At 36.7% G+C, this 16,115-nt stretch overlaps 2 protein-coding genes across 2 annotated transcripts; both read right to left on the bottom strand.

Moving 5' to 3' along the window:
- Positions 1-2,414: 2,414 nt before the first annotated feature.
- On the bottom strand, positions 2,415-9,201 carry vps26a (VPS26, retromer complex component A). Its single transcript, XM_079843001.1, has 9 exons — positions 9,099-9,201; positions 7,977-8,126; positions 7,822-7,897; positions 7,339-7,495; positions 6,006-6,170; positions 5,763-5,869; positions 5,521-5,589; positions 3,977-4,119; positions 2,415-3,807 (listed from the first exon to the last, which is right to left on the bottom strand). The coding sequence occupies exons 1-9, from the start codon at positions 9,099-9,101 to the stop codon at positions 3,694-3,696; spliced, it is 984 nt and encodes a 327-aa protein (XP_079699127.1). The 5' UTR covers positions 9,102-9,201; the 3' UTR covers positions 2,415-3,693.
- A 1,814-nt stretch (positions 9,202-11,015) lies between these two features.
- srgn (serglycin) lies at positions 11,016-15,399 on the bottom strand. Its single transcript, XM_079843280.1, has 3 exons — positions 15,221-15,399; positions 14,054-14,192; positions 11,016-11,583 (listed from the first exon to the last, which is right to left on the bottom strand). Exons 1-3 carry the CDS (start codon positions 15,297-15,299, stop codon positions 11,337-11,339), a joined length of 465 nt encoding a protein of 154 aa, XP_079699406.1. The 5' UTR covers positions 15,300-15,399; the 3' UTR covers positions 11,016-11,336.
- Between the last annotated feature and the right edge of the window lie 716 nt (positions 15,400-16,115).

Below are 16,115 nucleotides of genomic sequence, written 5' to 3'. Positions count from 1 at the left end.
GGCTACAGCATTTACGGCGTCTGCAACCTTTTGCACTTCAAGTGCCTTTTTGGCATTAGTAATGGCCACACTGTGCCCTCCAAAAAATATTTTTCTCCTCTTTTCCACCTCGCCAACGATAATTTCTACTTCACATTGAGTGAAGTTACGTTTTTTTGATTTCCTCTCTGTATTTGCCATGATGTCGCAATCGATGAATATTAATTTGTGGGCGTTTCACGGACTATTTATGGGCAACTATGGGCGTGACATGAAGCCGCAAAAGCTGCGCTACATTTAGAATTGATTGTGATTTATTAAGGGAAAACTGCGTAGGATGTGCGTGCGCACGGTTTTATAAATCCGAATATTTCTGTGCGTACGCACGTCCTATGTTTCATCCGTACGCCACTTCTGACGCAAATCCTACGCAAAGTTTTATAAATGAGGCCCCTGGGGAGAATGAGGAGATACGTCATGGTCGTGGGCGGAGTCTGAGCCCTACACCATTCTGGGATCCTACGCTATCGGTTGCCAGGGGTAACATTGTAAGAGCGATACAGAGATCAGAGCAGGAAAGACGGCTCGAGGAATTATCATCGCGGCGTTTAAGCGGAGAAATTACGAGAAAACTTAGAAGAAATGGAGAAGAAGAGGTCTCTTACAGGGAGAAATTTACTACCAGCGCCAAGCTGAGGTATTTAAAGAAGCTGATATCAAAAACGTTGACCCATACGAGCTGCCACGGCAGAACTCCGAACTCTTTACCACCTTGCACTGAAATGTTTCTATAAATATATTTCCTGTGCATTCTGAATAATAAATAAATATATCTCCCCACTATCCTGCAGCAGTCCAGTGCTCGTCCTCATTAGCAGTGTTTTTCTCTTACTGATCATATTTTATACCTGTTGAGTTTACATTTTTAAATTAATTTGACTAAAAATTTAAATGATCGTTTGTGTGCGCTGGTGCTTTTATTCCAGCCTTCTTAAGTAGAATGAATGCTGCTCGGTAACTTACGTGCCTTAAATGGATGTAACGTTAACAATGTTAAATATAAAATTAATCTTAAACAGTGATGCACATAGTAGAGGAAAATAACAGTCAACTAGGCTAGGCCTACCTTGAATATTAATTAAGCGTTTTGGGCATAAACATGTTTATAACATACAGTGAGTAAAATGACTGACAATGAAAAATGACAGAATAGTGATCAACATGTTTAATACAAATAAATAAAGGTTTGTATTGATCAAGTGTCTCACACTTCAGCATCGCGATCATTAGTTTAGACCATGACTGACACCCTGTGGTGAAATAATGGCGTACGTTTACCAGCCGCTGCATTCTCAGATCGGCTTGGGTGGATTAAAACTTCATGTTCAGTTGAGTTTGGAAAACTATGTACATAGTAATCATCAGAACATCTCTTCTCCAGTCTCTGTCCGAATCCATTACCTGACGGACAGACCCCCAAAATGGCGGAAGGGGGGCGGGGCGCTGTGTCGTGACGACATCTCCTCATTCTCAATACCATGAAGCCAGTTTAGCTGGCTGGCCAGATATGTTTAGGATTAGTTTGTGCCAATCCTGGGTTTTAGGTACCATTAAAGTGGTTTGTCTTTTAGCCGTGTTCATCTCCATAGTAACTTACGCTCCACGGCTAACCTGCTCCAGGGCAGGTTATATTCTGGATAAGAGATCTCAAACTGAAATTAGACCAATCAGCTGTGAGCAAAGTGACACGCCTCTGATGCAATAAAGTCACTCCCCAATATCTACTCCCAATTAAAGGTCACTACATAGCAAATTGTTTTTAAAGACTAAAGCGTCTAGCTTTTAACAATGTTTATTTATAATAATAATAATACTTTTGAATGATTTAGATATCATTCATGTAATTATACCCTTAATAAATTACACATGTATCATTTTAATTAATCAATCATTAATAGGCACTTAGTTAAAATTAATATAAATAGCCTAAAGGTCATACAAATAATACTACATGTGATCTTAAATGTTAAATTCTCTCTATATATCAACTAAACTAACTTCATAACTTCTACTTGCATTGACAAGATATTTCTTTAAGTTGTCCTCACAGCTCTATGCACAGCTTTTCTTCCTGTCTATTTGTTTAAATTCTTAATATTTTTCAATCATGTAATATTCTGCAGAAGAGAGAAATGAATCTCAGTTTCACTGATCCATAGCATGTGATTGGCTGTTCAATTCTGATGTCACAGCTAAACTCCTAAACTCAGGATCAAAGCCTGAGTTGACAGAGAAAGCTGATGATCAGCATCATGGGACCAACAAAGCCTGAATAGATTGGTTTGGTTTTGTCAACTTGATACTAATCCTGTAACCCTGAGTTTGTTAAACTATCATCATGGTACAGGCCCCAGGTTAGGAACATGTTTTTTTTTACCACTCTCTCATTAAAATAACATTTATTCAATCATGAAAAAATGCAGTTGTAAGTATAAACGGGCATTTTTATTTGACATAATGGCAGATAATCAAACTATGGCTGGATATGTACAATTTTCAAGACGTACAAATGACTCAGTTGCAGTAGCACAACTATTTCATTAGTTCTCCAAACACTCATTATGTCTTTACCTTTGGGGCACTCAATAGTTTTGTACACAGACGTTTTCATTTGTAATGTAGTGTGAGATTTAAAATCAAAGCAGTAGGCAAATAAACAATAAATGTAATGTTTTAGAGTGAAATCAAAAACCCTTTTGAAATAATATAGTTCAAATAAACATTTACTCCACAAACCACATAAAATATACAAGAGTACATTTGCGACAGTGAAAAATTGTTAACATCCTTTTGTTAGAAAGCCTTAAAGCAGGATGACATGCAAAAAATACAACAAAACAATCCCATCATTTCTCTTGGGTGTCTAACAATTTAGACAATATGAAATGTAATTGCAGCAGAGATGATATTTAGCAGTGTATAGCGATGCATCATCTCAGAAAGCTCATTAGGAAGTATTTACTACTAAGCCAGTGTGTTCAAAAAGGGGCTAACAAGTTGAATACATGTGCCCAATATAATTACACAAACTGCCCTAGTTTCATAAAGCTTCTAGTCCAAAGCCTCTTTAAATATTTTATATATAGACGTATACTTTATTTCAAGGAATATTAAGGAAACAAACAAACAAAAAAGAGAAGATGCTAAATAAGTTAAATATAAATGCTTAAGTGGATTGCAAATACAGTGTGGCCTGGGTGCCATTCCATTCCTTTTTTTAAAATGACCCCATAGCCTTTTTATTAACTGTTACTATGAACTCCGATTCACCAGCTAGCATGCATGATGAAGCTTTTTAAAATGTGTTTAGGTCTATGTTTCTGCTCTATTATTTGGAACATAGAGGATACCAGTGAGTGCACTTTTAAAAACATTTCTTCATCTAGGGAGGCGTGCAACCTTGAAGATGTGCTATATGACTTAAATGACCGTTTCCAGTGCTTTCTACAAAGTGTCCTTGTATACTAACAGATTGCTTGTTGTGGACAGCAGGGAGGGAAGAGCCAATTCAGGCACCATTTATCACCATAAGCTGTGAGGGGTGACCATGTGAACAGCGATCTGCATGTATGTTCAGTGGAAGTTGTTCTCCTCTCCTGCGACTGGTCACTGAGAGGCACGTGTGTCCCTGGCTGGTTGCTCTCCAAACCCCGCTCACATTTCCGGCTGCTCAGCAGAGAGACTCGGCCGAGGCTCAGGTGACTCGTAGCGCTGATGGAAGTTCCGTTTCCGCATTTTCTCTGGTGCCTTCCTCCACAAAACGATTTCCTACAAAAAAGAAGGACAAATAATTAAGTCATACTGCTTATTTACTTTATTAATATATCTTGCATGACAAATGAGACACAGAAAGTAAAAATGTATACAATAAGCATGTCACTTCAAAAGGAACATAACTGTACATTTTATTACAACTGCAGTTTCATACACACTGTACCTGCTGTTTGAAGTATCTCCTATCTTCTTCATCCACAAGCACCAGGTTCAAAAAGTACCTCACAGAGAACTTCTTGTTTACATCTCTCATTGTGGGTGTAAGGTCATAACCAGCCAGGAAAAGGCGAATGGGAATGGATTCACCTGGAAATAAATGTTCAGCCCAGTAGGGGAACAAAAGACATTTTAGGAATAATGAAACTGGCAATATCAACAGCATACTGTATCTTCAATACAACCAGCACCACAATATTAACTATTCTAGTTAGTTATAAATACATATACTAAATAGTTACATCAAATGAAGCGTGCAGGCTTTCTCCGAAAGATTTTGGGCTTATGGAACAGAAAGCCTGTGTCTGTACAAATCACTTATACATCAAAGTAAACTGTAGCATTATTATTGAACTGAATGTGACAATTTATGCATGAAAGGTTAAATGAATAGTTAGACATTTGTTCTGCTTGCTTGTTTCATGACAAACACGCAGAACAAATTACTAGCCATTCATTTAACCTTTCATGCTTAAATTGTAGAGCATGTGGGCGGCGGGGGTAAATATGAAGATACATTTCTAGCTTTGAGTGATTTAAATTCATAATTTTGGCCACCCCTGAAATGGGTCTTACCATTAACATTAACTGAGCAGTTGAATTAAATATGCTATAAAACCGTGCTCATTCAGGACATGCATTTTTTGCATAGATGAAGAACATAATGTGTGTTTAAAATGCATATACACAGTTCAGTGGAATTATAAGATTTGCCATTTAATGTTGTTAATCTGAATGTACAAAGCAAAAGTCAAGGCTAAGCCAACGCCTCATACTTGTTGTTGTGCTCCTCAAAACATTCCTGAACCATTTTTGCTTTGTGGCAGGGCGCATTATCCTGCTGAGAGGCCATAAAAGGGTGTACATGGTCTGCAACAATGCTTAGGTAGATGGTACGTGTCAAAGTAACATCCACATGGATGGCAGGACCCAAGGTTTCCCAGCAGAACATTGCCCAAAGCATCACACTGCATCCGCCAGCTTGCCTTCTTCCCATAGTGCATCCTGGTGCCATGTGTTCTCCAGGTAAGCGACGCGCACACACACCCGGCCATCCACGTGATGTAAAAGAAAACCTGATTCATCAGACCAGGCCACCTTCTTCCATTGCTCCGTGGTCCAGTACGTGCCCACTGTTGGCGCTTTTGGTGGTGGACAGGGGTCAGCGGCTATGCAGCCCCATACGCAACAAACTGCGATGCACTGTGTATTCTGACACCTTTCTATCAGAACCAGCATTAACTTCTTGAGTTACAGTAACTCGTCTGTTTGATCGGACCACACGGGCCAACCTTCGCTCCACGTGCATCAGTGAGCCTTGGCTTGCTCAAAAACATCAACTTTGAGGACAAAATGTTAACTTGCTGCCTAATATATCCCACACACTAACATGTGCAGTGATGAAGAGATAATCAATATGTTCACCCCCCCAACTCTTTGACCCCCCTGAAGGCTATTGTGTAAAATGTATACAGAAAATTATGTGCTCACCCTTGACTGGTGCTCCATCCATAATCTCATATTTGGCCACAGTCTCGGTCTCAGTAGTCGTGCTCGGCCCTAGAGAGGCATGTCACATGACGCACTTCATAATAAATAAATAAAATGCAAATGAAGCTTGACTACAGTAAATGTTCTTAAATGATTAATAACTGCAGTTTTGTGAATCATAAATGATATTCTTTCAAAACAATCATTCATGAATCATATACTTGCATAAAAGGAGATCTTACCAATTCCCGTCATTTCTTTCTTGATCAACTGAAGCTCCATGTGTTGGATTTTAATTCGTACAAGCAAGAAGTAGATTTTACCCACAATTACGTCTTTGAGGTGATACCTGAAGGCAAGAAGACTTCTGTTAGCTCAAAATCAGTTAGACTGGTACGTTTAAGCCACTGAATCCATACATACTTACAATTACTCAGCAGCTCAGAAACTAAGATTGAATCAATGGCAAAGTTAAGTGCACTTACTTGGACTTATTGTATTCAAACTCTATATGCAAGCAGTCTTCAATGCCCACTTCCATTTTGATAGAGTTGTTGACATCAGGATAGGTGGCCAGCTGATGGACAATGAGGTCATACTCCTTTACCAAATCAGACAGCCTCCTCACAATAGTAACTTTAAGGAAATACCTGCATGAAAAGCACATGACTTTTAAGACAAAGTTTGAATTAATTTCAGGGCAATTTTAAAAGGATAGTGTGTCTGAACACTAGAACTACCGGAATTCTATAACTACTAGAATGGCCATAGCGGTCATTCTGATCGTTCGTACTAGACTGCACCAAATGTCTTTTTTTTTTTTCATGTCATATTTACATTTGAAGGTTCTATTGAGGTTTTAGAATTAAGCTTTATACATCAATCATCACATTTTATGATGGCATCACCGTAAAAAGTGTCATAATCCTCAATTTGAAGGAGCACAGAGCGCCAAACGGACGCAGATTGGTCAACATATGATCTTTTTTATAATATATAAATGTGTAAGAGCTATGGGTCGTGCCCAAAGGTATGTGCCTTGCTTTGTGTGTGGCAAGCGGGAAGAGAGTGTTATATATAGAGTGTTTCACCGCAGCGAAAATGTTTTTGAAAGTGTAAATGCCAACAAATATGGATTGAAGATTATTTTGTAAAATAAAAATATGGTGTGAATTATGGAAATTATTAGATCCGTCTTTTTTCAATATATTTTGACTTTTGGACTTTACAACGCTCTGGAGTTATTGGAAATGTTTGGATCGCACAAATTGGAAACAATCAAATGCAACCACCAGCATCATCAAGGCTCCGAAGCAAGGCTAAAACCTCTTCGCCAGTCAATCTCTTTCTTGCTGACATTTCAAAAGTTAAAGCTATGTTTTATTTTAGCACAAACATAAAACAACAAGTAGAAAGTTGTTAGGCATCAGTGACGCGCATCTTCTCTGGCGGGGAAAATTAGCAAACTCTGAAATAATACATGGCATACACCGTCTGTAATGTGTACGGTCTGGTATGGCCATTCAAGGTAGAAATACTCAGAACTCTTTTGTAATTTTAATAAAATAACAATATTAGAACAAAATATACACACATTTAGGAAAAGTCATGGTACTATATGGGTTTCATTTGAACAAAGTTATTACATTGCTAAATTTAAAGACGGTCAAAATGACAGCCTTGGTAGTTCTAGTTTTAAAAAAGCAGTCATAAGACAAGTGTTGTCATTTTTAACATCTCTGTGTTTGTTCCCGTTTTTGGCCAAAACTAGTCACGATGCTGCCAAACAAAAAAAACTTCAACAAAGTGTTCACTAACCTCAGTCGCACATTCGCTCCGACATAGGACTCGTATGGCTTTTCCACCTGCATGAACTCAAAGTCATAGCTGCGGTTCTGTGTCAACTCCCCGGGCAGAGCAAGCTCCTTCACAAGGTTTACAAATTCATGAGTATTGCTTTTATCACTGAAGAGCTCTGCACGAGGGGAAAAAAAAGCTCTTATGTAATGGCTGGACAAAAAACTGTGTTTGCTTTTTTTTGTACATTGCAAGCAGCAACCTTGTTATCGTTGCTACCATCAGAATCACTAATACCTTCTAATAAAGAAATAAAATAACTAGGGCACCATAACAGATTGCCTCCCTCACTGAAAATGTGTAGAGCGGTCTAGCTCCCTCTCCATGTGACAACCACATGCTCTCCTAAGCTCTCAGCATACTAGAACAGCCACACTGAAGCCAGTTTACAGCACGAATGCCTTGAGAAAGAGAATAGCTGAATGAGTGGTGTATGAAACGTACCGATTTGTCCAACAAACTCAATGCGGATTCCCTGATGTTCAAGCCTTTTGCTTGTTTGTTTCACATTGATATTTACCTTGGGGTGACAGAAGACAACATGCATCAGTTGCCTTTCAAAATAAGAGACTTGAAGAAATGAGAATTTACTCACTCACCTTTCCTGAAACCGATTCTCCATCATAAAACATGTAATGCTTCTCCAATTTCCCCTCCTCAGTCTTCAGCTCTGCTGTTTTTCTGCTTTCAGCATCGTTCAGAATGACATCGATTTCACACACAGGACCAAAAAGACCTCCAAGGAAACTCTGAAAGAAATTGTGTGTGGATTGTGATGCGTTAAATCACAATTTTCAATTCTTGTGGGTTTTATTTGTTTATAGAGTATTGAATTTTCATTTCATGTCGACTTTTAATACATTTCACAATCTTTGTTTAATGTTATAATAATAATAAAATGCTAGAATTTTTTAATTCCAAAAATCAGGGTTTAAAACCCATTTGACATGTCCCAATTTTTGCAGGTTGCAAAAAATATGATTTTCAGGCATTTTAACCTATTTGTGTAAAGTGTCTGAAGTGTAAGGAAGAAACCTGCTCATCAGTTATAGTATGATAAGAAAAAGTCAAATTATCCCTCACATGAACAATTTGACAACTAGTTGTCCTACTACTTTATCAATTGGGTGAAGTTCAAAAATGAATGCTTTAATACAAATATGATATAATCTACAGATATAGATAAACATCTATAGATAGACAAACAACACTCCCAATTGAGGAAAAGCTGACGCAGTGCGAAACATTTAAGCATCATGTGCATAGCTCAGTATCCATACGGATCCTGAAAGGACCGTAGAAACGTTTAACAGCGCGTGTAAAATTAAAAAACAGTTTAATTTTGGTCGAAAACCAAACGAACTCGGTATCTAGTTTGAATTCAACCTTCAGCTTTACAGCCGTTATTAAAGGTCCTGTAGGATATGCGTTTGTGTAAGTTTCTTAAACAAGCACAACACGTACCGATTCTCCACGAGAACCAATTTGTAAGGACACAAGAGTCCGTTTGTTGTGTTTTACAAGTGTTTAATCGCTGACTGATAATGACCAGCCTCCCCGCCCAATCCTTCACGACTTCCATGGCCTAACGTTACTTAAGGCTGGATAAACTGCAAACATGTTTGCCAGGATTGCGGGCTTTTATTCCAGAGGGAGTAAGGCAAGTGTGTAGAGAGTTCAAGAATTTCACCCATTAAAATGCAGTCTGATTTAACGCTCACCATTTCAGCTCCGTAGCTTTAGCTTGTACACAGTCCTCCTCAGTACAACTTCCGCTGGATCCCTGTTCCTCTGAGCTGAAGGGACTGGGACCGACAGGAACACAAAGCGAATGAGCGCGGAAACATTAAGAGAACGCGACTACCGAATTTCAAAATAAAAGTTGTAACTTTATTTTTAAACATTATGTTGATAAGATTGTCATGTTGCATTAATTTACGTTTATGGGTACTTTAATTTGATCATATAATTAGTATCATAATATTTGTGTAATAGTTGTTGAGTAAAGAGAAAAATAAAAACACTCTAATTCAAACAAAGACCGGCGAGAAGTTAGATTTTAAATACAAAGTTGATTATTATTACTATTACTATTATTATTATTATTATTATTAAATTTAACATACTTTGTACATTTCGTTTAGATATTTATTGTTAGAATATTAAAATGAATCATGTTTATATCTTTTGACGTCTCACATGTTGGTAATAGGTTGCAAAAATGGCAAACGTAATATAAAATGGAGCAAAACAAACAAAACAAAAAGAAAAACAGGTTTATTTTTAAGGGTTTCAGGGATTAGTTGTACCCAAGTATCTTGTGGGATTTTTTAAAATTACGAGTAATTGACAATTTTGTATGCCATATTTTGCAGTTGTGCCATTTTCATGAATTGTTTCATATTTTTTTATTGTTTAAATTTTAACTGAGTAGACTATTCAGTATAAATAGACTGTTGAGTGGGAGGTAGCCTTGTGGGAATGCCCCGTCACAAAAGATTAAGGTGTTTGTACAGAAATAAACCTACTCTGAGAAACCTATTTTCTCAGACTATGTTGCAAATTAATATTTAAAAACATGATTTTCTTTCTTCTATAAGTTATGTTAAACTTAAATGAAATAAATAAGAATTCAGAATTGTATTAAAATCCAAAAATTGATAAGTAATTCTGGAGAAATGTTCACCCTAACTGAGCGAGTTTTGAACTTTCCTGGGAAGCTGAAGACCGTTGTTACACAACGGAGGAAACATTGCACAACACAAATAGGCCATCTATTCAAATTCAGTGATGGTCAGGGGTGAACAAAAGGCCAGCGCTAACATTAAAAGAGCTCTTTGGCTGAAACTGGAGGAACTGTGGAGATATTGATCTCTTCTTGAGAGAGTTGCTACCACTTTTTGATAAAGTTTCACATTAAGTCACATCTGGAGTTTGATAGAAACCACGTGAAGCTTAAAAAGTCAAACCTTGAATCAAATTGAAAATCTCACATACACATTCTCAATAAGCTTTGCTGCTAAAAACCTATATCACCCACAGATAGGGGGGATTCAGGTTATATTATTTTTTGTTTATTTTCTGAAGGAATATTTGAATTCCACTAAAGCACTTTTGAATTGTCATTAATGTTCTTGAAAAACTATTTAGTGTTGAACCTGGAGAAAAATATTTCAACGTGTTGAACTGTAACAGGAACACATGTGGGTGTACATTTCTGAAGGCAGAGTGTGTGTGTCATCTTAACCGCACTTTTGAATTTGCACATTTGCACATTTTGCATTGTCTAATTTCCCTCTTTGTCTCCATCTTTTTGACGCTGCTCTAAACACAGACTTATTATAAACTGTGTGTCTGTACACTTGACACTGAGAAACAGGTCATGAGATGCGAGTCCGGAAACGCAACAAGATATAGTCAGCCCAAGTGTGATAATATACTTCTGGTAAAACAGGAAGCCTGAATGGCTGAGTTCATCTCATATCTAGAGCATTTGTTGAATACAGTTCATTACTCCTTTTGCTGGTTTGAAGTGTTCAAAATAAGACACTAAAGTTGTTTTTTATATAAGTTTTATATACGTTTTTTTAAATGTTTAAAATATTATACAAATACAATAATGGCAAAAAAGAAATGTACTCCTTGCTCTCCAAACACTTTATTTAAATTGCCTCTGTTGAATCTAATAATATTTATATTCCAAATGAATAGTTAAGTCAAATCATGGGTCACACTGTGGACATTAAGAGTAAATAAAATAATAATATAAAAATTTCAAAGACGAAGAGCATATAAAATAGATCCTTACAATGCAAACTGGAATACAATGAATTTTTGCAGAGCATGGCACAGTTTATGAATATATATTAATTACATATGTGACCAAAGAAAGCAGCATCCCGTATGTTTCACATTGTACAAAAGAAAACAGAAAAGCACATGAGATATAATGCAGGGCTTTATGCAATAATGTTGTCCTCTTTCAAATCCTGTGAAGAAAGCCAATCTATTTTCTGAGGTGAGACATATTCGGCGTAATCAACGTCTCCACTGGACTCCATCCAAGTCGATGCTTCCTCTTCATTCTTGTTTGCTTCCTTCTCTGGACCGTCTCCCATCCAAGAAGCCATGGTGCCTGAGCTACCTGAACCTTCTCCTGACTGCTCCTCAATATCAGGAGTGGCTTCCTCTATGCTAACTGGGACTCTGTTGAAAACAAAAGCACAAAGTCATTCAAGAGCGCTCCAACATCCTCTAAGCCCTTCCTGTAATTTTGTTGAGAACATAAGGGGCTGGTTTCTTAAAGAACAACTTTTGTCTTTTTCTTTTCAGCTTTGTTAAGTGCTGTTTGAGCATTAAAAAAGGTCTGCAAAGTTCCAAGCACAAAGTCCACTCCAAAGGGAGTTATTCTCTATATCAGTAAGCACGGTTTCTGAACGGCTGTAGTCTTGAGTTTTCTTCCGGGAACATACACTACATTACAATTTTCCTCATTTAAATAATTCCCAAGAAATATGCACAAAAGGGGGAGAGGGCTGATTGAGTTACGTTAGGGGTATGTTGAAACTTGCGGGGATGGTATAAGCTTTGGCATTTCTGAAACAAACTTGAAGCGGTTGACCAACCACAACACAACCAATGTGCTTTTTCAGAAAAAGGGCCTTCATAGAGACTACAGAGAACTAAACACAGCCTTACAGACAGACTGGGAAAAGAGGTGCTGCAACAGTGTAAAATATGTGAAAAAGAATGTGTTTTTTGAACATTCTAGCATATAAAACTATTCTAGCAGACCCAAAAAACAAAATCAAGACTTTGTAAAAGGGCATAATGTAGCCTCTTTAACCATCCCGCTGACCTACCCACTAGTCTTAAAGGTGCACTGAGTAAATTTTAGTGGCATCATGGCACCCACCGCTCACCCCTCCCTTTCGAAGCACATAGAGAAGCTACGGTGGCTGACACTGGACAAAGATGTTGTCGTCTAAAACAGCAGAGAGTTGCTAGCGCTCTGTAGAGCAGTTTGTCCGTTTAGGACTACTGTAGAAACATGGCGGTGCAAAATGGTGACTTCACTCTAAGGAGACCCGCGGTGTATGTAGATAGAATTGCCTCATTCTGAGGTAATAAAAACATAACGGTTCATTATGTAAGGTCTTTATACACCACTGAAAACATAGTTAAGTATATTTTATTGCATTTCTGTCAATAGATCCTCATAAATACTACACACTGCACCTTTAAGTCAAGATAAAACAGAAGTTGTCTTCCCCATTGTGACATATATTCAAGTCAAATGGCTTCTCGGACAAAAAAAACTACACCGCTACTTAATTTTGTCCATTGAGAATTGTTTGGATGGATGGCTGTGGTTTGCTATTACTGTGATCTCATGTGAATGACAGGTTGTCCTGTCCTCGCACTAGTCAATGTCTTTTTGTCTTCTTTTTCTAGTATGTGTAAGTCGGATATTGTGAACTATAACAATTAAACCAAACAGTGAGTGAATAACAGGAACATTACTTTACTGAAAAATATGCTATACTTATTCAACATTCTAGTTATCTCGTCGATCTGTTAAGCTATTATGTTTTCTGGCTATGAAGATTGAAATATTGGAAGGAGATACAGCTGCCATGACGTCAATATGATTGATGCGTGGAAGGAAGTGATTCAGCATGAGAAACGCTGAGTAGGAAAAGATACAATCGAAAAATAAATTTGATCTAAGTCATTGAATAAATAGACATTAATGTTACAATATCAATAAGACTATATTCTCATATTGTTTAATTGGCAGAATGAGAACACACAAAAATATTTTGACACTCTATCTAGTGCCTTTTCCAGTTATAAAACACACAACAATTAAGTTCTAGCATAATGAGCAATAAAAATGTGTATTTGACAGCGACAAAACCTTAGAGAAAACATCTCTAAAGCCTTATGAATATATACATGTCCGTGAAGAGATAGTCTAAACTACTTTCAGCAGAAATAATCTGCACTGCCAGGAAAACGATAACAGAGATTTTAATCATGTGGTGAAGCTTCACATTCAACATATGAATGACTCTGGAAATGCCCCTGACGTTGAACAACTTCAGCATATTTTGGTGCAAATGATTTCAAGAAACTAAATTCAGTAAAACTAATTGCATTTCTTTCGTTTCTTATCCCTTATGTATGATACATAATATCTGAGGAAGCCATCAGTACTTCCTGTTGCTAGAAAAATGTTCTAGCACTAACACTTTCTGTTTTACAGACCCCTTTGTTTAAAGGCTTTATATTAAAACCTTGCTTGTATGTTATTTCAGCAGCCGTATAGGGTCCGTGAAGGATTTCTGTAAAAGCCTTAGGGCTAACTGTAATAGCTTCCTCTTGCAGATAGTATTGAAATTATTGGTGGATGATTACGCTGTAACACAACTCCAGTGTTCTCATTCTTAATTATGATTATTGGTTGTGGAAATGCTATTTTACATACTTTTTTCAAGAAAATATTCTGGGATTCAGGTATGACAGCAGAGATAGTAGCGATATGTTTGTGTAGTGACATGCATCATGTTACAATACAATACATTTCCTAAACTGAACTCTTTAGTTTCATTAATCTAGACATGAATAACATGTCAAAGAAGTAACTGAAAAAGTAAATAAACGGGCAACTTACATGTGTTTTGCAGCAGAAGGCGGGAGTCGGGTGCTTTGCCCTGCTAGGGGAATCAAGGGGCCCATCTGTGTGACACAGTTTGCGTTCTTATCATCCGGGTTGCATTTCAGCCACATATACCTGCCTTTGGTTGGGGCTCCTGTGTCCAGAGATAATACAGAATGACAGATTAAGGGCTTGTCAGACATTCACAATAGCCTAGCCTATCCTCAAACTCTCGGGCATGACATTTTAATAATGAACTGACCAGATTACTAATATATTCTTTGTTTTAATGTGTATATTTGTCATTAATACGTGAGCACAAATTGTATTTATGTATTAGGCCTAAACAGATTTGATGTGTTTTAGTTTTTATTTAAAAATGTATGATCGAATGTATTTTGTTATTATTATGTTTTGATTGTGTATAATAAATACATTCCGCCGAAGAATATCGCACAACATGTAACATATAAAACTATTTCCTATTATTTTTAGTGAATCAAAACCAAGCTGCGCGTTTACAATGTTGCCAGGTATCCGAACGAATCATTCGAATGAACCGGTTCTTTTAAGTGAATCAAAACCATACACCGCGAGTGTCTGCTATGTTGAAATCTGACATGATCTCATCGGCAACAGACTGCTGAGGGCAGTATTTGCAACAAGATTGTTTTTCCAAATATTTCTTACTAAAAACTAAAAGATTCATTGATATAACAGTTAAGAACCAGAATCGTTAACGGGAATCGTAATCGAATAGCCTACGTAAATTCATGATTATTTCTATAGAGCTTAAAAGATTTTATAATTAGGCTACTATTTAATGACAGTATGGGCAAAGTCACTATTAGTATAAAAATCTCTTTACTTACAGTGAATTAATTAAATTAAACAATTGACACATGTCCTAATGTAAAAGCCCTAAGCAAAAAAATAGCGTTAAAATATACCAGCTTAATTAAGAGCAGGATGAATTGATATTTTTCAGCATAACGATGGATGATTTGCCCGTTAACAACCGGGGAAGACAAGTTAGGCTAACGTTACTTATTATTTATTACAATATCAAGTGAACTTAGACAGAAGATACGCAGTTTTTAAAACTAAGAAACACCTTCCGTAACGAGTTTACAATAATCTACTTCAAAATCTGATCTTAGAATGCTTAAATAATAAACTTACCTTGTCCACTTTCCCCAAAAAGGCATATTATTGCCAGTGCCAAAGTTATTCTGTGGTAAAATCTCATCCTATTGTTCATGCAAAGCAGAAGATGCGAAAGAAAATGTCTTCAAATGAACTTCTAACAAAAACTTCTCCCAGTTCAATAGTAGCCTATGCAAGAGACCCTGCCCCTGTGTGCGTCATTGTTTCCTGAAATCAGCCCACAGCAACTCGGTTTGGCAAGGTTTCTCAATCTTAAGCTATTACTAATATACAAAACGAATTCAACCGTCGTTTTAAATGTACACAACAGGGATGGCAAAACAAGTAAGATTAAAACTAAACAAAATTATGAAAAAGTGAGTTCCAATGAGAGAACAACAACAAAATCTCTGTTTTTGATTTTGATGTTAGAACTTTTGTGTTAACTGTTATTCACCACAAAACATATAGGCTAGATGTGTTTTAAACTGAACTTAAACTACTAAAAGTGAGTGACAAAAATAGCTGGGTAGGTAGATTTTTTTTTTTTTTTACATGTCAGGGCATTGACAATTGACAAACATTTGAGGTCCCATATTTGTGTTTAGCAAAAGTGGGACATCAGCTGAAATAAGAAAAAATACAATTCATAGGCTATACATAGGCCTAGCTGTGCTCCATTATAAATCTCTATTCTGACAGTAAAGTGTCAGGCCCTGACTTAAGCAACAAATCATCTGTTGTAACATCCTGGAAGTCACTACCTCATATCATGGACACTGTCAGTTTCTATAGTACAAAAATTTTTTTTTTAAATAATATATATATATATATATATAAATATATATATATATATATATATATATATATATATATATATATATATATATATATATATATATATATATATATATTTGTTGTTGGTGCAACA

This window comes from Gobio gobio (genome assembly GCF_949357685.1).
Source record: "Gobio gobio genome assembly, chromosome: 18".
NCBI lineage: Eukaryota > Metazoa > Chordata > Actinopteri > Cypriniformes > Gobionidae > Gobio > Gobio gobio.
Note: the sequence above shows the minus strand (reverse complement) of the source record. Positions and strands in the feature narration are given on the sequence as shown.

Coding starts and splice junctions, on each gene's coding strand:
- srgn (XM_079843280.1), bottom strand. CDS start 15,299: ATGAACAATAGGATGAGATTTTACCACAGAATAACTTTGGCACTGGCA. Junction 14,193..15,220: donor TTTTGGGGAAAGTGGACAAG/GTAAGTTTATTA, acceptor CTCTGGACACAG/GAGCCCCAACCAAAGGCAGG. Junction 11,584..14,053: donor CCTTCTGCTGCAAAACACAT/GTAAGTTGCCCG, acceptor TGTTTTCAACAG/AGTCCCAGTTAGCATAGAGG.
- vps26a (XM_079843001.1), bottom strand. Junction 4,120..5,520: donor GGATGGAGCACCAGTCAAGG/GTGAGCACATAA, acceptor ATTTATTTCCAG/GTGAATCCATTCCCATTCGC. Junction 3,808..3,976: donor GGAGATACTTCAAACAGCAG/GTACAGTGTGTA, acceptor TCTTTTTTGTAG/GAAATCGTTTTGTGGAGGAA.